This window comes from Cervus elaphus, chromosome 21, assembly GCF_910594005.1.
Source record: "Cervus elaphus chromosome 21, mCerEla1.1, whole genome shotgun sequence".
Classification (NCBI taxonomy): Eukaryota; Metazoa; Chordata; class Mammalia; order Artiodactyla; family Cervidae; genus Cervus; species Cervus elaphus.
Window position 1 is genome coordinate 34,402,759 of NC_057835.1, and position 20,306 is coordinate 34,423,064.

The 20,306-nt window shown below is 36.0% G+C and overlaps 1 protein-coding gene across 3 annotated transcripts in view; it reads left to right on the forward strand.

Annotated features, from left to right (window-relative positions):
- The window catches only part of LOC122679150 (serine/threonine-protein kinase Sgk3), a 111,224-nt gene that overhangs the window by 80,650 nt on the left and 10,268 nt on the right, over nt 1-20,306 (forward strand). For all 3 annotated transcript variants that reach the window (XM_043879419.1, XM_043879420.1, XM_043879418.1), the window contains 9 exons: nt 423-498; nt 4,923-5,010; nt 8,314-8,363; nt 10,851-10,908; nt 16,258-16,341; nt 16,457-16,588; nt 18,568-18,680; nt 18,775-18,811; nt 19,666-19,752. In XM_043879419.1, the coding sequence (XP_043735354.1) occupies nt 423-498; nt 4,923-5,010; nt 8,314-8,363; nt 10,851-10,908; nt 16,258-16,341; nt 16,457-16,588; nt 18,568-18,680; nt 18,775-18,811; nt 19,666-19,752 (725 nt within the window). The remainder of the gene's footprint in view (nt 1-422; nt 499-4,922; nt 5,011-8,313; nt 8,364-10,850; nt 10,909-16,257; nt 16,342-16,456; nt 16,589-18,567; nt 18,681-18,774; nt 18,812-19,665; nt 19,753-20,306) is intronic.

Sequence of the window (20,306 nt, forward strand, 5' to 3'; positions counted from 1 at the left end):
TATTTCTTGATTTCATTTGTTTTTGTTTTTTGTTTGTGTGTATTTAAGTTAGTATGACTTTTCAGTGTCATAGTGTTAATTCTTATTCATTACCTGAAAGTATACAAAGAGTTGGACAAAGCAAAGTGGTGACTCCAGGTTTTGTAGTGAGTCTGTTTAGAACCTAAAATAGGCATTTTTGTGGGGGAGAATTTTCTTCAGCGAAATATGTTACCTGCTTTATTTTAATGTTATAATCATATTTATAGATTAAAATATATTTGTTAAATATTTGTTCCTTACTTTATATCAAGAAGTATGAATTAAGAAATAACTTCTTAATCAAAATTCACTGTCCTATGTTGGTCTGTTCTTGTATAACTGTATTGATGGTAATTACAATCTGATGTAAATAATCCTAATAGTATTGTCTCTCTTAACAGATTTTATTAAACAGAGAAGAGCAGGACTGAATGAGTTCATTCAGAACTTAGTTAGGCATCCAGAGCTTTACAACCAGTAAGTAATTTTCGTTGTGTTCTGAGGACACCCTGAAACCCAGCCTCAGATCTGTGGAATGTTATTTTGTGCTGTATATTTTTGTGGAATCTTCCTCAAGCATTTTTCCCCTGGTGTTTTTAATCCTCTTAAGAATTTTCCACCTGTTCTTACTTTTCTTTTCCCTCCATCAACTCAAGGTCCTAGTTACTTTCTTTCTTCCTACTATACTTGTATTTGTTTTATAGATTTACCTTGAAAAGACTTTGCACAGTTAAAACATTTTGCTGATTATTTGATGCTATATTTATTCATGCACTGAGAAAGCATTTCCTCATGTACCTCTGTGTGGGAATAAAAGAAGAAATGGGAATAAAAGGAGAAACGAGTGTTAACCTTACCTTCCAGAGGCATCAGCTCCCATGCTTTTAACAGACTTCTCAGAGTCACAACATGGGAGGACTGTATTTTTAACTGTTATCCTCCTAACGGTGATTACTATTTTATAGTTCTTTACAGTTGATAGAGGATTTCTATCTTCTGAGCAGGTGCTCTGACCTCCTTTTTAACTTAATTTACTAAATTAGTAGAATACTGGAGCTGGACCTCCTCTGACCAAGCTCTTCAGCCCGGTGGTCTGGGTTTCCCTTCCCGTGATGCTCGCAGATGAGATGAGGGTCCGGGCAGGTCAGCCCCTGCTGTAGCTCTGGGGTTGGCCTCTGCAGGGAGGAGCAGGTGCTGGAGGGGCACACAGCTGGGTAGGACCCTTGAATTCAGGGTTCCTGTGTGTCTTGTGTGTTCCTCAGCAAAGAACCTTTTATCACTTGGCTCTTTGTATAATTATTTTTTAAACATTATGCCTTCTCCCTCAGACAAATTCTATGTTATCTTCCGCTTAGATCATTTACCCTTCTAAATAAAAACAAAATAAAAGTTAGTTTTTATTTTTTAACTTGTATTTATTTATTTATGGCTCTGCTGGGTCTTCGTTGCTGCAGGGGCTTTTCTCTAGTTGTGGAGAGTGGGCTCTAGTTGTGATGTGCAGACTCCTCGTGGCGGTGGCTTCTCTTGTTGCGGATCACCGGCTCGAGGGCACACGGGCTTCGGTAGCTAGGCTCCCGGGGTCTAGGAGCACCGGCTCAGTAGTGGGGCGAGTGGGCTCAGTTGCTCTGCATTATTGTGGGATGTTCCCGAACCCGTGTCTCCTGCATTGGCAGGCAGATTCTTCACCACTGAACCACCAGGGAAGCCCTACCTTTCTAATGTTTAATTATTATTATATGCACTTGAGATTACTTCGAATTGATGTATTTCTGACTTGTTTGAAATTCATACACTAAGAGCTCGAATTTGTCTCCTTTGACAGAACTTCACATGGAGTAAGTATAGAATAGATGGTGGTGATGTTTATTATTTCTGCTGGTATTTTGAACGCTGTTACTCAGAACTTCTGACAGTGGTTGTTAAATTTTAAGCATTCATTTTGTATCTCGAAGTGTGGTATTATAAAGATGTTACATTTGGTATTGAAATTTAACTAAAACCAATTTGCTTGTTTCACTTTAACATTATACTATAAAATATGCAATTCTTAATTATACAGCCCAATAGATTTTTACATATATATGCACCTCTTCTATTTAAAGTAGAGGACTTTTCCAGCACCCCCAGATTAAATAGCCAAGAGGTTTTTTTTTAAATTTTCAATTTAATGTTTAACTGATGTTTTCTATTTAATAAAAAGTGACATTTCACGTTTTCTGGATCTCCTCTGTTAATGGAACTTTGTTAGTTTCACGCTCTCCATTTGAACATCAAACTGTTTATAAAAATAGTACAGGTTTAAGAAAACAGAAAGAGAAGCCAATCAGCAAATGTATCTTGAACACCTACTATATGCCTATTCTTATTATGTGTGGAAAAAGCACTTCAAAAGTAGCTTTCTGTTAGTAGAGAAAAGGTTATTTTTAAGATAACATCTACTAAAATGGAATTTTAAAACTCAAATAAAATATTATTATTTCTCTGACCTGTGGATAGGAAAGGGTTTTCTGCGCATATTGGCAGTGAGTGATATGTTACAAAGTAAAACATTGATAAATCTGGTTAATAAAACCTTTTGACCTCCAAAAATTACACGTGAAATTTAAAACCAAAAATATAAAGTTTCTCATGAATAAAGGACAATAGATAAATATACTTACTGAAAGAGCTCATGCAGGTAATACACACTTAAGACCCCCCCCCCCAAATAGAGCACATTAACAGATGCAAATGACTGATTAATTACTAGAGAAACTGAATGTTTCCTTATCTGTTTAAAAAATGCAAATGAACAAAAATATTTTAGCTTTATTGCAGCATAACACAAATAGAAAAGAGCACAAGTCATGAGTGTACAGCTTAATGAATTATGAGAAAGTGAATATATCTGAGTATCACCCCCTCCAGGCCAAGGAATAGAACATTGTTAGCACCCCAATATTGAATATGATTCCTTGTACTATGCAGTAGGTTCTTGTTGTTTATCTTTTTTTATATATTGTAGTGTGTATATTGGAGAAGGAAATGGCAACACACTCCGGTGTTCTTGCCTGGAGAATCCCAGGGACGGGGGAGCCTGGTGGGCTGCCATCTATGGGGTCGCACAGAGTCAGACACGACTGAAGCGACTTAGCAGCAGCAGCAGCAGCAGTGTGTATATTAATCCCAAACAGTATGGAGGTTTCCTTAACAAACTAAAAGAAGTTACTTCACGATCTGCAGCCCCACTCCTGGGCATATATCTGGAGACTCCTCTTAATTCAAAAAGATACGTGCACCCCAGTGTTCATAGCAGCACTATATACAATAGTCAAGACATGGAAGCAACAACCTAAATGTCTGTGAACAGACAAATGGATAAAGAAGATGTGATGTGTGTGTGTGTGTGTATGTGTGTATGTGTATGTATACACGTAATAGACTATTTATCCATAAAAAATGAAATAATGCTACATGGATAGACCTAGAGATTATCATATTAAGTGAAGAAAGTCAGACAAAGAAAGACAAATACAATATGGTAGAATTTATATGTGAAATCTAAAATAATGATACAAATGAAATGATGGCAAAACAGAAACAGACAAAACAAACTGATGGTTACCAGAGAGGATAGCAACAGGGTGGGGAGTAGGGGGAAGATAAATTAGCATTTGGGGATTAATATATCTCAACTTTTTAAAAGAGAAAAAAGAACAATTTAGGAGGAGGTACCCAGATCTAGAGATTTAACCATTCCTCAGGATCGTCATTAATCTGTGCAGTCTTATTTCCTCTTTATGGGCTTCCCTGGTAGCTCAGTTGGAAAAGAATCTGCCTACAATGCAGCAGACCCCAGTTCTGTTCCTGGGTCAGGGAGATCCACTGGAGAAGGGATAGGCTACCCACTCCAGTATTCTTGGATTTCCCTGGTGGCTCAGCTGGTAAAGAATCCACCTGCAGTGTGGGAGACCTGGGTTCGATCACTGGGTTGGGAAGATCCCCTGGAGAAGGAAAAGGCTACCCACTGCAGTATTCTGGCCTGGAGAATTCCAGGGACTTTATAGTCCATGGGGTTGCAAAGAGTCGGACACAACTTGGTGACTTTAGCTTTCTTTCCTCTTTATATCCATTTGTTCATACCCACTGTTAATGCCCACTTCAGCAGGTTTGTTGTATGTCTTTGGGTATATATTGAGTGACTGTTGCTTTGTGTCTGAGTGTTTAATGTGTCCACATAATGGTGCTTTGCTGTGGTTCCTTGTTTCTGACTGCTGTCTGGCTGGTTGGTCTCCTTTGCAGCCAGTGACCGTAGCTTGCTTACTCATTTCCCTAGTGGTGGATGGCTGTTCTTCTGATTCACAGCTGTAGAGAGTATAACAATGAGTCTCCTAGTTACATGTCTTTCACTGAACTTGTACATAATTTTTTTCTGTAGTTTATTCTTAAAACTGAAATTTCTGACCCCAGGGAAAATGTATACTCAGTTTAACCAAATATTGCCAAAATGCTTTTCAGAAAAGTTGCCTCATTTTATATTCTCTTGAGCAGTACATGAAGGTGTTCCTTTCCCTTCATCCCTGCCAACTTGGGGTTTTATGTATCTTTCTAGATTTTTATGATTAGTGGACGTAAAATGACTTCTCATTGTTGTTTTGTTTTTTCCTAATAATTAGTGAAGTTAGCCATCTTCCTAAATTTCATTACCGTTTGCATTTTTCTCTTCTGTGAACCTTTGCCCATTTGTTTATTGGACTCCCTGTTTTTAAAAATTAATTTGCTTATTATAATACAATAGTGATTATTATTGGATTTTGTTTGCCTTTCTTACTATAAATGCTACAATGCTTACTTTTATTCTCATGTTAAAGAGAGAAAAGGTGTAGAAATGCAGTCATAATAAAGTTAATTTTTGTTTTTAGTCCAGATGTCAGAGCATTCCTTCAAATGGACAGTCCAAAACATCAGTCAGATCCATCTGAGGATGAGGATGAAAGAAGTACTCAGAAGGTAGTAAGAGGAATTGTATTTTTTAACAGAAAAAAAAATACCATTCCCCAAAGATGAAATTATTGGCAACTTTAGGAACCACATATACTTAAACTAATTGCTTCCATTATAGATTTTCTACTGTGTAGAAAACATAAAAACAAATGTGTATACTTCCAACTGATCACTATTTCTTTTAAAATTGATTAAATGAGTACTTTTTATAATAAAAAGCAATGTAAATTAAAGATTTGAAAATAGTAAGTCAGAAATATCCATATTATCAACAACCAGACCTATTTTTTAATATTTCAGTGATTTTCTTTCTAATATATGAAAGATTTCTTAATATATGAATTTTTTAATTACTTGATTTTAATTATACAGCATATAAAGTTTTGTGTTCTGCTCTCTTAACTTTACATCATACTTTTTGATCATGATGTATCTTCGTCAAGATCACTGTAACTTGAAATGGTGAATTTTGGCCAGCAGAAGAGGGATTTTCAACCAGAGCACTTCATACCTCTTCCTCTGCCTTGTCAGGTTTTGATATGTAGAGCAGTCAATATACATGTGCTGGTTGGCGTTGACTGAGTTTTATTGCTGTAGTTATATGCACATAATTAATATGTATTCTGAGTAAAGAATAGGTATTCTTATTTTTTTTTAATGAATTGTGATATAGTAAGTTTGTGCTTTCTTATGAAGACATTTTCCACATATACTTTAAAAGGTTATATTAGAAAGGTAGATTACCATAATTTAACTTAGGATTATTATGTAGCAGTTAAAAGTATATTATAAAACATAATTGCAAGTGTTTATAAATACCTTTATAATTCAGAATTTATTCATACAATTGGTGAATACATAAATGAAAATGAGAGATGTATAGTTTTGTCTTTATGATGTTTTAATTTTGTCATGGTGCTGTTTTTCTGATTTAAAAGGTAATGTCATTACCCACAGCTAAAATCTTCATTTGAAAAATAGACATGACTACTAGAAAGTAGTTCTTATTCTTTAAGAGGGCCCTCAGTTAAGAGAATAGGTTTAACTCTTTACATTTGTGACAGGGTTGCTACTAGGACAATGTAAAAGGATATTTTAATTTTGTATATGTGCAGTTGGTCAAAGGAGAAATAACCAGCTGGGAAAACATAGTAAATAAAGCATAAGAAGGAAAAATATCTGTGTAAAAAAAAAAAAAAAGCTCATACAAATGGATTTTCAAAAAGAATGATATTTAAGACTATAGTAGATGAAAAGAACAGGACCATGAAGAAATACTCTTGGAAATATATGGGAAAATATTCAGCCTTGATGCCAGTAGCAAATAAAAATTTTAAATGACAGGTTTTTTCCTCTACCAAATTAACAAAAATGTCAAGAAACTGAAAATACACCAGGACTAATAAGGGTAAGGTAAGTTGGGCATCCTTGGGCCTTACTGGTGTTATCATTTTATGCAGCTCTTGGAAAGCAATTTGGCAAAGTGTATCAAACATGAAAATAATTCATGTCACTTAGGAGTTGATGTAAATGAAACAACCCTTCTCACAGAAAAAAGCAAAGATGTTCACTTTAGTATGATTTATAATGAAAAGTTAGAATCAGTTTGAACATTCATCAAATAGTGATTGTCCCTATATATTGTACATTTAAAAAACATTTCTAAGGATGATATTATTTTAAGTTTTGACATACCATTAAATGAAATCAGGGTATAAAACTTTTTATGCAAATTTACACAGTGTGAGCATGGTCAGTTTTTAGAAGTTAATGCAAAGACTCTATGGAGGTGCTAGAAGTATTTGTAATCAAATTACTTCTTAGTATGGATTTTTAAAGACAGCTTACTACTATTCAAAAAATATTTTAAGGCGTGAAATGTATGTAACCATGATTTTCTTTGTTAATCATGTTGAGCGTGTGTAGGTATAGGTCATGTGAAGAATATCTTGCCCTGCTTTTTGAGGAAAGAACCAGACTAAGAGAAATTGCTGGGTTCTGGCTCCTGTTCTGTCTTTGTTGCTTTAGATCCAGATTTTGTTTCTTGTTTCATCCATAAAATCTGGAACTTGGACTAGGATCTTTTGCTGTTTTAAAATACCAATAAAAAGAACCTCTCCAAAAAAAAAATCCTTGCTTCATCTTATACTTGTAAATATTTTTTTTTAATTTTTCAATTAAAATTTATAGGAAATGTATCAGTTTGGTGCCAACATTGTTACTTTATAAAAAATGTATACTTTAGACCATTTGCCCTTAATTTAAAAAAATAACTTGTTTTCTAGAGATTGTAAGTTGCAAATGAATTTAAGTGGGAGTATATATGACATGTCTCTAATAAGAATTTGCTTAGATAAAATTGTTGATTCTGATTAAAGAGAATGTTTTTTAAAACTTATTTTTTATATATATCTTGTATGATGTATAATTGTATAGGGCTCTGGTAAATGTGCATATTTGAGACATCTCTGATTTAATTCTTTGAATGTATTAAGAATTTCATAGTGAATTTTTTGAAGCAGAATTCACTTCCATTTGGCTTTTGTGAAAAGTGCTCACTGTAAAAAGATCACTAGTTTAATCTTTTGGGATTTTGAGTAAATTTCTAGCTAATTATTAGTGAGCTAGAATTTTATTAGTGAAATTGCTTTATGGTATACTGTATTAATAGGTGAGTAAAGATTTGCTTCTAAGTTAATAGAGATTAAATGTACTGTGCTAACTGTTACAATAAGAGAAGCCTATCTAAAAATTAGATACTATCACAATTGTGGAATTAGGGAGAAAAGCACTCTTGGTTTTATGTGCTTGCTGTAGAAGTAAAATTACCTCCTCCCAAATTAAAACTTTAATCCAGCATTTGCAGTTATAATCATCATCACATGATCATTTCTTATCTTTAATAATAGCTTCTTAAAATATTTGAAAATTTAAAAACAAAAGCTATTTTAACTAATTTTTCAATGTAAAAAAAAAAATGATTCCTCTTAAATTGTTATTTCAGTGCCCACCTCTTCTAAGGAGTTTTCTGCAGTTTACTTCATTCATTTGCCATCTTTGAGCTTGATTTCTGCCTTACCTTTTTCCTTAGAACTTCTCTTGAAATTTATGATTAAAATGATTGTTTATATTGATTGTGTATCTTTCCAAGACTCTACACATTTATTGAAAATTAAAGCTTTAGGTTTAACATGGCAAATATCTGTGATACAGTTTTATGTATTTTACTTCAGAAATATCCATTGACTGATAACCTTTGAAACTCTAGTAAGAATGTTAAATTCTTTTCTTTTTTTTCCATCCCAACAGCTACTCTCTACCTCACAGAACATCAACCTGGGACCATCTGGAAATCCTCAGTAGGTTTAATTTGTTTCAACAGTCTAAATGGATTTGAGGAAGATCTTTTTTTGTAAATGTGCAGATGTACATAATTACACCAATTTAACTGGAAGCCTGTGAAATAGAACTGTGGTTACAGTGACTGCGGTACTGTCATACGCTTTTCTGACTCACTGCTGTAGCTTCTCTTCGTTATAGTAGAGCTCTGAGGGGTTTTTAATCCACAGATTGTTGGTTGGGTTCTGCTGTTCTGCCATTGTCACTTTCCTGGTGTGTGTGCGTGTGTGTGTGTGTGTGTTTGTGTTTGTAAGATGAGTAGACCATATTTCCCAGAGGAGCAGAAGTCCTGGGAGGCACTTGGGAAGTACTCTGGCAAAAACATCTGTCCAGGCCTAATTGATATTCTCCTGGTGCCCAATGTCATCGGTACAGCCCCGGTTGTTAGCTAGCTTGGTCCAGAGAAGACTTGATGGAAATCAGCATATGAAAAGCTATTAAACTTTTTTTTTTTTTTCAGTTTCTCCCATAGTCCCATATTTATTTGAACCCAGGGGAAACATTTTGCAGAACACCAGGAGTGGCAAATGGAGGCTTCACTTGAAGGTTCAACTCCAGCAGTTCATTGGGATGCAGAGGAGTCCAAGGCCACTTCCTGGCTCAGTTTGAGGAGGGCCCTGACAGATGAGTGATGACTGCTGTGGGTTAAGAGGAGTGTAGTGTGGCCATCCTCATAATTATCCTTCCAGGCTTACCAGGTTAATTCTAACAAATTCTCTCTTAGCCCAGCACACTGTGCTGCTTCTCTCACCCTTTTGGTCCACTTAGAGAATGAGTATGAAGTGAAGTGAAAGTTGCTCAGTTGTGTCCGACTCTTTGCAACCCCACGGACTGTATAGTGCATGGAATTCTTCAGGCCAAAATACTGGAGTAGCCATTCCCTTCTCCAAGGGATCTTCCCAACCCAGGGATCAACCCAGGTCTCCCGCACTGTAGGCGGATTCTTTACCAGCTGAGCTGCCACGGAAGCCCAATGGGTATAGACAGGAGAAATGATAAAAGGAGACTAAAGAAAGAAGAATCAGTAAGGTAGGAAATCAGCAATGTGGTGTCACAAAAGCAGTTGAAGACAGGGAATACATAACTGTTGACATTGCTGATAAGGTGGGTTAGATGAAGATTGAGAATGGACCGCTAAATTTAATGTCACGGGTGACTTCTATGAGCAGTTTCAGTCATATGGTGGATACAAGAGAGTTTGTCAGGCAGCACAAAATGGAAATATGCTTCCAGTTAGGGTTTATCACCAACAATTAACAGTAGGACTTTGGCTGTGGCCTCGGTGTGTTTACTGTGTTTGAAGTTTTTGCATGTTTTTTCACTATTAGATTTGTTCAAAACATTATTTCAGTATTTCAGCATATCATTAGAGAACAAAATAGTTCAAAGAGCAAGTTCTAGAAGAAGAAAAACACCTAAGCTTAGTTAAGTATTTATCTCCCTAATCCTGACCTGTTATTATTTAACCCAGACCTGGTATTACTCTCATGTTTGTATTGACTTTATTTTGGTAATTAATTGAAGGACATTTAAAATGTGAATGGAGTCATTTCACTCTCCCTAGTCCAATTTAGGAATTCATCCTCTGTTAAAAAAAACAGCTCTTCTGGCTACTTAAGTTCAACTTTGTACAGCCGTCTGTTTTTGCCTACATACAGCCAATGCTGCTTTTAACCTGAGGTTAAGATAAATAAAAAGACAATCATAGTATTCTTTCTGCCTTCTCGGCTCCTGGTTTTTCTACATTACCATCTATGAGAATCAGTACAGAGTTCTTTTATTTTTAACATGCAAGTAATGTGTATGCAGAACACTGTGGTGACTTTTTCTCTATCAGAAAATTTTCTTAGTGACTTCACCAGGTATTCCTGCTAGTAACTTTGTTTTCATAATAATTTCCAGACTACTTAGTCCTTGAAATATATCCCTAATTTATCTAGTCATTCAGTTTCCTCATTAACAATATTGTGAGGTTTATGGTTAATAAAAGTGATTTGCTACATTGAGTTCAAAATGATAGATCATAGAGAGATAGACAGACCTTGTTCTCCCAAAAAGAGTATTACTGAAGCCCTTCTTAAGCCAAACTTAACAAGGCTTAAATAAAATGAAAAAATCTCTTATCTAACCAGAAAGTAGATATTATTACTATTCATTATTACCCACTGCAGTATTCTTGCCTGGAGAATTCCATGGACAGAGGAGCCTGGAAAGCTACAGTCCATGGGGTCACAAAGAAATGGACACGACTGAGTGACTATCACTCATTCACTCATTACCTTTTTTATGCTAAAGATGAGATCCTACCACTGTAAAGGCTGGAGTTCTCACGCTGAAGTGTACCCAAGATTTGCTTATTAAGGAGTGAAGTATTAAAAACTGTTGAAAAGTTAACATCTTATCAGTTTTCTTGGAGGCTAATTCTTTTCATTTTTCATTTATTTCAGTGCTAAACCAACAGACTTTGATTTCTTAAAAGTTATTGGAAAAGGCAGCTTTGGCAAGGTAAGAGTATTTTTATTTTTTCTTCAGTAAATTAGTACTTAAAAAATGGATGCTTTTCTAAAATTAATTGTAAAGAGTCTGCCTGCCAATGCAGGAGACACAGGTTCAATCTATGGGTCAGGAAGATCCTCTGGAGTAGGAAACGACAACCCACAACCCACTCCGGTACCCTTGCCTGGAAACTTCCATGGACAGAGTAGCCTGGTGGGCTGTAGTCCATGGAATTGCAAAGAGTCAGATGTGACTAAGCACACACACACATAGCTGATTTATAATGTTGTATTAGTTTCTGCCGTACGGCAAAGTGAATCAGTCAGATAGATAGATGGAGATTCTGTGTCCATATAGGTCATTACAGAATGTGGAACAGAGTTCCCTGTGCTATACCATAGGTTCTTACTGTCTATTTTTTATATATTTTTTATATAGTAGTGTATATCGATCACAATCTCCCAATTTATCTTCCCCCACCCTTTCCCCACTGATAACCATAAATTTGTTTTCTACATCTGTGACTCTTTCTGTTTTGTAGATAGGTTCATTTGTACCAGTTTTTTAGATTCCACCTAAAAGTGATACCATACAATATTTGTTTTTCTCTGTTTGACTTCCTCCACTCAGTATAACAATCTCTAGTTCTCTCCATGTTGCTGCAAATGGGATTATTCCATTCTTTTTTATGGCTAAGTATTATTCCATTGTGTATTTGTACCACATCTTTATTCATTCCTCCATCAATGGGATGGACATTTAATTTGTTCCCGTGTCTTGGCTATTGCAAATAGGGCTGTAATGAACATTAGGTGCATTCATCCTCTTGAATTCTAGTTTTCTCTGGGATATATGCTCAGGAATGGGATTGCTGGGTTATATGGTAGCTCTATTTTTAGTTTGTAAGAAATTTCCGTACTGATTTCCATGGTGGCTGTACTGGTTTATAGGGGAATGCATGCTTTATATATGGGATACCATGGGGCATGTTGGTATGCAGGATATAGAATTAAGATGCTTTCTCTCCCTTCAAAGAACTGACTATAGAATAATTCGAGATACAAGGCATCTACTCAGATTCTAACCTAAAATTTATTTGTTCAACGAGTATTTTGTTGAGCACCTATGTGTTAAGCACTGTTCTGGTCCCTGTTAGATGGTGTTGAACAAAAATGACATGCTTTGTACCTTTGTGATGCTTACATCCTATTGAGGGAAATAGTCAATTAAAAATATGCAGTCAAGTAAATAACGTGTAGTAATGGAGCTGTGAAGGAGATGAAGACTAGAGTCAAGAGACAGGAAAGTAGGCAGTCGGGGGGAAGCCACCACTTAGGTGAGTTAGTCAAGGATAGCTTTATACATATACACACACGCACATGCATATTTTGGCTACACTGATGCATGGGGGCTTCTTTAGTTGCAGGCATGGGCTTAGTTGCTCCACGGCATGTGACATCTTAGTTCCCCAAACTGGGAATTGAACCCGCATCCTCTGTGTTGGAAGGTGGATTCTTAACCACTGGGCCACCAGGGAAGTCCCTAAGGATGACGTCTTTGAAGAGGTATTATTTAAGTTGAGGCCATAAAGACATCCATGAGCAGCTGTATAAACAGCAGTTGAGGAAGGAAAGGGAAGTTTGAGCCCCCTGTCCCTCTTGATGCAGTGAATATTGAGTGAATCACGAAACTTGACAGAGTGCCACAGCAAGCAAGAAGAATCCCTAAAGCCAGAAGCATCATAGATGGGAGTTGTCAGAATCATCAAATGTATTTAAGTTCCTTTTTTGCATTATACTTCAATCTGTAGTAAAAATAAATATGTATGTGTTTAATTATAGTGTGCTATATTCATAGCTTCAAGTATCTAGATCTGGTTTGTTTTCTGAGTTCCCTAGAGACCAGAAACTGTAGCCATAAAATTAAACCCATGTGTGTTCATTAATTCAGCAAATATATGTTTGCCACCTGCTACATTCTGGGCATTGTGCTAATATAAGCCATAGAAAAGTAGAAGTGCATCTTGCTGTCAAAATGCTCACAGTCTGTTGGAATGTTAGAGATAGTCTGTTGTTAAAGACAGAGAGCATTATCTTTTGGAAAGCTCACGTTTGGACCCAAAGTCAAATAGATCTATCTAATGTATATATTGTGAGGCTTAGGGTCACACTTCACTTTTTTCCTCATGAATGTCAACTGATCCTACACAGTTCATTGAAAAGATGTTTCTTTCCCTTCTACTCTGCAGGGTAACCTCCATCACATATCCAGTGTCCATATATGTGTTGGATCTGTTTCTGGATTTTGTTTTATACTTGTTTCTAGATTTCGTATTTTGTTTCATTAACTGATATGTCTATCCTTGCACCAGTTCCACATTGTCTTGAAAATGAAGGTTGATATTCAACAGAACATCTTCTCTCCTTGCTCCTCTTCAAGAGACTCTTCTTAGCCCTTTGTGTAGCAAGTCTTAAGTTTTAGAATTAGCATGTCAAGTTCAACAAGATTCTTTTGGATTTTGATCAATTGCTTTGAATCTGTAGATCAATGTGGAAAGAATTGTCACCTTAACCAGTATTGAGTCTTCCAATCCATGACCATGGCATATCCCTTTGTTAATTTAATTCATCTTAAGCTTTTGTTGGTAGTGTTTTGTGGCATTCTGTATTTAATTTTTCCATATCTTTAATTGAGTGTATTCCTTTGTGTTTCATCTTTTATGCGGTGAGAACTGGTATTAAACCTGGAGGCTGAATATATGCCTTACCTGTGACACATTGGTTCTCCTCCAAGCTGTGTAGCCACCAGTAATGCTTGCACATACCCACTAGGAAAGGCGTGTGCCAGAATATTCATAAGCTCCATTGTTCATCATCTAAATGTCACTGAAAGAGTGGATAAATTGTGGTATGTCTATGGAATGCAATACTCAGCACTGTCCGGGTTGGCCAAAAAGTTCATTTGGGTTTCCTATAGTATTATGTGGAAAAACCCAAACGCACTGCTTGGCCAATCTAATACATGTCACAATGTGAACATATTATATAGAGTGAAAGAAGTCAGGCAGGCACAACATTATCTGTGTGATTCCAATTATATAAAATTCATAGACAGAACTCACCTGTTTTACTGCAAGTGAAAATAGTGGTCATCTTTGAGGAAGAAAGGGGATGAATCATTTCTGGAATAGGGCAAATGGGAGACCTCAGGCTACTGACAGTGTTTGGGTTTTTTGACCTGAAAGTGATTACATAGTGTGTCCGTTTTGTAATAATTTATTGAGCTGTGATGTTTGTGAGTTTTTCTACATGTATATTATGTTTAGTAAAAGCTTTAAATCTAGTGAAATGCTTAGACACCAGCAAAGTACAATGAAACAAAAGCAGAGTACACAAAAGAAAAAAAGCAAGCAGAAATGCAGATTCACAGTGAATGTGAAAAATAGAAAAATATGTGTGACAGACTAAAATAAATAATGTGAATCTCACATTCTAAGCTTTTCTGCAAATGGTGGTCTTGGTTCCACTTTTCCTTTGCCCATCTGTTTCTTAACTGTCTGTCTGTTCTCCACATCTACTAATCGGCTGAAAAAATACCTACCATCAGGGCACTTCCTAGTTGCCACATCTTTTGAATTACTTTCTTAGAACATACTTGAAGATGAACCAATCATAGTAGAGAAGGGAAGGTCAGGTGGGTGGGAGTTGTCAAGGAAAGAAAAAAAAAATGTAAGAAAGAAGAAACATTCAATGGAGTTAAGTATTGTAGAGAACAAAAGCCTGAGAAAAGAGAGTTGCCCACAGTTGAACTGAGGAAATGTACCTGAAGGTATTTTTGACTTTGTTTTTTTTTTTTTTAATTTTTTTTTTATTTTTAATTCTTTATTGCATGCATGCATGCTCAGTTGTGTCCGATTCTTTGCAACCCCCTGGACTGTAGTCTTCCAGGGTCCTCTGTCCATGGGATTTCCCAGGCAAGAATACTGGAATGGGTTGCCATTTCCTCTTCCATTGACTTTGTTTTTATGAGTAACAAACATTTTAATCAATAGACTTTATTTTTTAGAACCATTTTAGATTTACCAAAAAAAAATAACTGAGTAGAGAGAAGATTCAGGGGGACTTCTCTGATGGTCGAGTACCTGAGACTCCAAGCTCCTAATGCACGGGGCCTGGGTTTGATCCCTGATCAGGAAACGAGATCCCACATGCCGGAACTGAAAATCCTACATGTCATAAGAAAGACCCAGCACAGTCAAATAAAATTAATATTTAAAAAAATTTTTAAAAATGAAAGTTCAGAGAATTTCCAAACCACAAGTTTGCTCTATTTAGTAACATTTTACATCAGTATGGTACATTTGTTCCAAGCAATGGGCCAATATTGATCCATAATTATGGACTTAAGCCCATCATTTATTCAGATTTCCTTAGTTTTTACCCAGTGTCCCATTTTTTTGTCCCATCCAGGACATTTAGTTGTCATGTCTCCTTAGGACTTTTCTTGTGTTTGAGGGCCTTGATGGTTTTGAGAAGCACTGGTTAGGTATATTGTAAGACGTCTGTCTGTTGTTGGAGTCTGGTGTTTTTCTCAAGACCAGACTGTGATTACAGATAGAAGCGAGGAAGACCACAGATGTACTGAAAAGTAAGGCCCAGCATTGTCACCAGTGGCAGATCATCTCAAGACGTTTTGAAATGTATCAGCTGATAGTTACACAACTTGTAGGGTGTCTTGAATCCTTTCCTTAAAATTTATTTCTAAAACTTTGGAGTATGTCTGCCTTTTTTCTGGGGCAAGATCTTCTAAGTTTCTTCACATCCATGAAGTGTCTGTGTATCGCAGCCCATTATAGAATCTCAGCTGCATACGGTGCTTGTTTCTCTGAATGCTTCTAAATTTGAAACCTATAAGAGAAACCCAAATGTTAAAATGAAAATGCATTTTGATCACTGAGAAACCATTTTCTTCTCTCTCTTGTTTTTAATGTGGCCATGAAATTTATAGCCTCAGTACTCAGGGCTAGCACGCACGCGCGCACACACACACACACACACACCTCAAGCCTTATAGATTTTAATACTAAGTAAAAACCTTAAGCATTAGCATGTTAAGTGACAAACGATGCCTGGCTCTTTAAATCATCAACATCTCTTTGGTTTTAGTAAAATAATCTAAGGAAAAATGGAGTTGTAGAAACAAATTAGGAATTTTCAACTTTCAAAATAAAAACATTACATTATCTAGGTTTGTTGTGGACTTTATTTTTATAAAAATTTAAGTATTGACTTAGTGATAAGTGAATTGTCTCTGTCAAAACATTGATATTTCTAACAGCACAATCTTTAAATATAACAGGTTCTTCTTGCAAAACGGAAACTGGATGGAAAATTTTATGCTGTCAAAGTGTTACAGAAAAAGATAGTTCTCAATAGAAAAGAGGTAAAATAAAATAGCTTTGTTTCTCCTATATCCATCTTCTCAGTTAACAGAATTGTTTTCTGGTGTATAATGCAAGTTGATTTTTTTTACCTTTTCTTCTTATTTTTTTAAACAGCAAAAACACATTATGGCTGAACGAAATGTGCTCTTGAAAAATGTGAAACATCCGTTTTTGGTTGGATTACATTATTCTTTCCAAACAACTGAAAAGCTTTATTTTGTTCTGGATTTTGTTAATGGAGGGGAGGTGAGTTTTATAATTAGTGTTTCAGTATTGATGATGTTTAGAGAAAAAAAATAGAATTGAGTTAAGAGTTTTTCTTATCAGTTTTGGAAGCAAAGCCCAGCACAGACAGCTATTTGTTGAGTAGCAATAGTATTTAAGATGCTGGCTAATCAGCACAGTGCAGGATGTGGAGAAGTGAAACATAAAGTTCTTTTCCTAAGCAGCTTATGGTGTAGGTGGAAAGCTCATAAAAGAACCTTGTTATGAAGCTACAGACTTCTCTGACAGTTTAGTCACTGAGCTATGTAGCAAGAACATATATTGAAACATTGGAATGAAACTTGATTTGTAATTTTTTGATAATTAACGTTTCAGCAGTTGCATATAAACATTAATCTGTCATTTTCCAAAATGTGCAACTATTAATCAGATGAGATGATCCTGTAATAAAGGGTTCTATGATGAAGGTAGTTTGGAAAATGTTTCATGTTATAACCCCTTGGTGGTTTACAATACATTTCAGCATATTTGAGACTTTGAGAAATTAATGCCTTAAAGACAGCCAGGATTTATTTTTTAAAAACTTTTTAAAACCACACAGTCACCTTTTGTTTGTTTGAACCAAATCTAATAAAAATATTCCCCAAAACTCTGAATCAGAGGTATATTGAAATACATTTTTGAGAAATGTTGCTGATAAGATAGTAATTCCAGTAATAGCTAACTTGTATTGAGCATTCTTATGACTCTTTATACATACTATTTTATCCTCACAACAGTTGTGTTGTTTAAGACAAAGAAACTTAGTGAGGTACGGAGAAGCTAATAATTTGATTCAGTCACATGGGTTAGTCCATGTGAAAGACATCCACACAGAGGTGGTGGTTAAAGTCATTGGATTGAGTTGGCTGGGAAGGTATCCAGAGAAAGAATAATAGTAGGGAAACCAAGGACAGACACCTTATCAATCCTTGAAGCACTGGGGCTAGTAAGGAGCAGAGGTGGAACTCTCCAAGATTGAAGAAAGCCCAGTGAGAGAGATCATTGTTTTAGAACCTAAAGATTTAGAGTAAGAACCTAGGGCAAATTTTGCCTAGGCAGGTAACCTGATGAAAAAATACATGAAGAATTAGGAAGTCTAAGAAGTGAACTGAAGGGACATCCCTGGTGATCCAGTGGTTAAGAGTCTGCCTTCCAATGCAGGGGACACGGGTTCAATCCCTGGTCAGGGAACTAAGATCCCACATGCTGTGGGGCAACTAAGCCTATGTGCCACAACAAGAGAAGCCTGTGTGTAACACAGGGAAGACCCAGCACAGATGAAAAGTAAAATTAAAATAAAAAAAAGAAAATGAACTGGAGAATCCAGCTGCCACTGAGCTTCAGCCAGTTGCTACCATGCTGAATTTAGTCTTAATGGTTCAGCGACCTGCCCCCCCCCCCCATTTCCCCTTGCCCCCTGCCTGAACTAAAACTAAGAATTTTTACCCAAAAAAAATTTCCCAGTTTTTAAATGTTACCAGTTATTTTAGATTTTTCTGAAAACAGTATTTGGTTCAAACACATTACATCTGTGGGTTCTGTTTGGTCTGCCAGCCACTAGTTACCAATTTCTGAATAGTGTTTGGTTTAATTCAAATACTGGTCCAAAAAGATCAAGTAAGATAATTAACATGGCAAAATCAAGATTATTGGTCTTCATTAATAATATTTTCTAGGGGGGTTGCCTGGTATGGTGAGGATACTGCCACACTTGAGGATTGAAGGGTAAATAGGAGATGAGTAAGTTAGCAAGAGCAGGGAGAATTATGGTCGAAGAGAGAATAATTGCGGGGCAGATGGGGACACAGGCAAGGGAGTGTCAAAATTCTGTACTTTGGTGCTTTTTTATCTCATGTTCAAAGAAACGAAAATAAATCCTGTTTTTATATTTATGGAGTATATTTGTTTCACTTATGTGTGAATGATCTTAGTATTCGTTTTCTACTTCAATTTTATAGCTGTTTTTTCACTTACAAAGAGAGCGGTCCTTTCCTGAACACAGAGCTCGGTTTTATGCTGCTGAGATTGCTAGTGCATTGGGTTACTTGCACTCCATCAAAATAGTGTACAGGTAAATTTTTAAAATTGCACTTCTGAAAATGTCTTTTTATTATTTTGTTTCAGTTCAAATTGAGTTTTGCTTTTCTTTCCTTTTAATTTGATAGAGACTTGAAACCAGAAAATATTCTCTTGGATTCAGTAGTAAGTACTGGCTTTTAAAAGTCTGCTGGTTCATGATTCTTATTGATGTTATGCTTAGTGAAAAAGAGTCAGCCTCAAAGGTTCCACACTGTGTGATTCCATATAACAGAACACATGTTCCATTCATACATGAGTGTTTTATATAACATTCTCGAGAAGTCCAAACCAGAGAGATGGAGAACAGATTAGTAGTTGTAAGGGGACCAGGGACTAAGGGATAGGAGAGTTCAAAAATAAAGTGGTAACACAAGAGAGTTCTTTTGTTCCTTTGGGTTGATGAAAGTTTTCTGATTGTAGAGGTGGTTACACAGATCTATATATCTCTATTGCATAGAGCTACACACAGGGCCTCCCTGGTGGCTCAGTGGTAAAGAATCCACCTGCAATGCAAGAGACATGAGTTCAATTATTGGGTCAGGAAGATCCCCTGGAGAAGAAAATGGCAACCCACTCCAGTATTCTTGCCTGGGAGATCCCATGGACTGAGGAGCCTGGCAGGCTATTTTCCATGGGATCACAAAAGAGTCGGACACGACTTAGCAACTAAAACAACAACACATACATACACACAAATGCATGCATGTAAAAGAGTGAAAACTGAATAAGGGTGACAGTCTAACTAACAGTATTATACCAGTATCAATTTCCTGATTCTGACACTGTACTACACTATATAGGATGTCAGCACGGGGTGGGTGGGAGGAGGGAGAAGTTGGGGGAAGGGGACATGGAGCTTTGTGTACTATTTTTTGCAGTTTCCTTTTGGTCTATGATTATTTCAAAATCAAATGGTCTTTAAAAGTGTCAATTTATATCCATGCATTATTTTATTTTACTGCCCCTGTATCTGTCAGGGACATGTCGTCTTAACAGATTTTGGGCTTTGTAAAGAAGGAATTGCTATTTCTGACACCACAACAACATTTTGTGGGACACCAGAGGTAAGAAATTTATCTCATTTGTCATTCATGGAATCATACGTGAAATGCAAAACTGAATCACAAATTGTATATATAAAATTTGAAATCAGAAAAATAGAGTAAAGAGACTTCTCTGGTGGTCCAGTGGTTAGGACTGTGTGCTTCCACTGCAGGGGTCGTGGGTTCGATCCCTGCTTGGGGAGCTAAGATCCTGCATGCCTCATGATGTGGCCACAAAAAAAAAAACAGGAAAGAAAAGTAGAATAAAATGTTTTCAGCTTCCCACCAGCTGGGAATATCTGATAATCATCTCTTCTTTTAATAAATATTTAAATAATAAATAAACATTTAAAAGATTATTGGTAGTTTTTTTTAAACTCTGATTCTGTGATACCACCAGTAACCAACAAAGATAAATTATACTTATTTGTGCTTATTTGTTTTTAATGTTAAAAGCTTATCTTTGATTTCTTCAAGCATTTGACTACATTTTAAATCCTTAAGAAAAAAATCATGAATCAGTGATGAAAATGTTCAAAAATTAATTGTGGTAATGTTGGAACAACTCTGTAAAT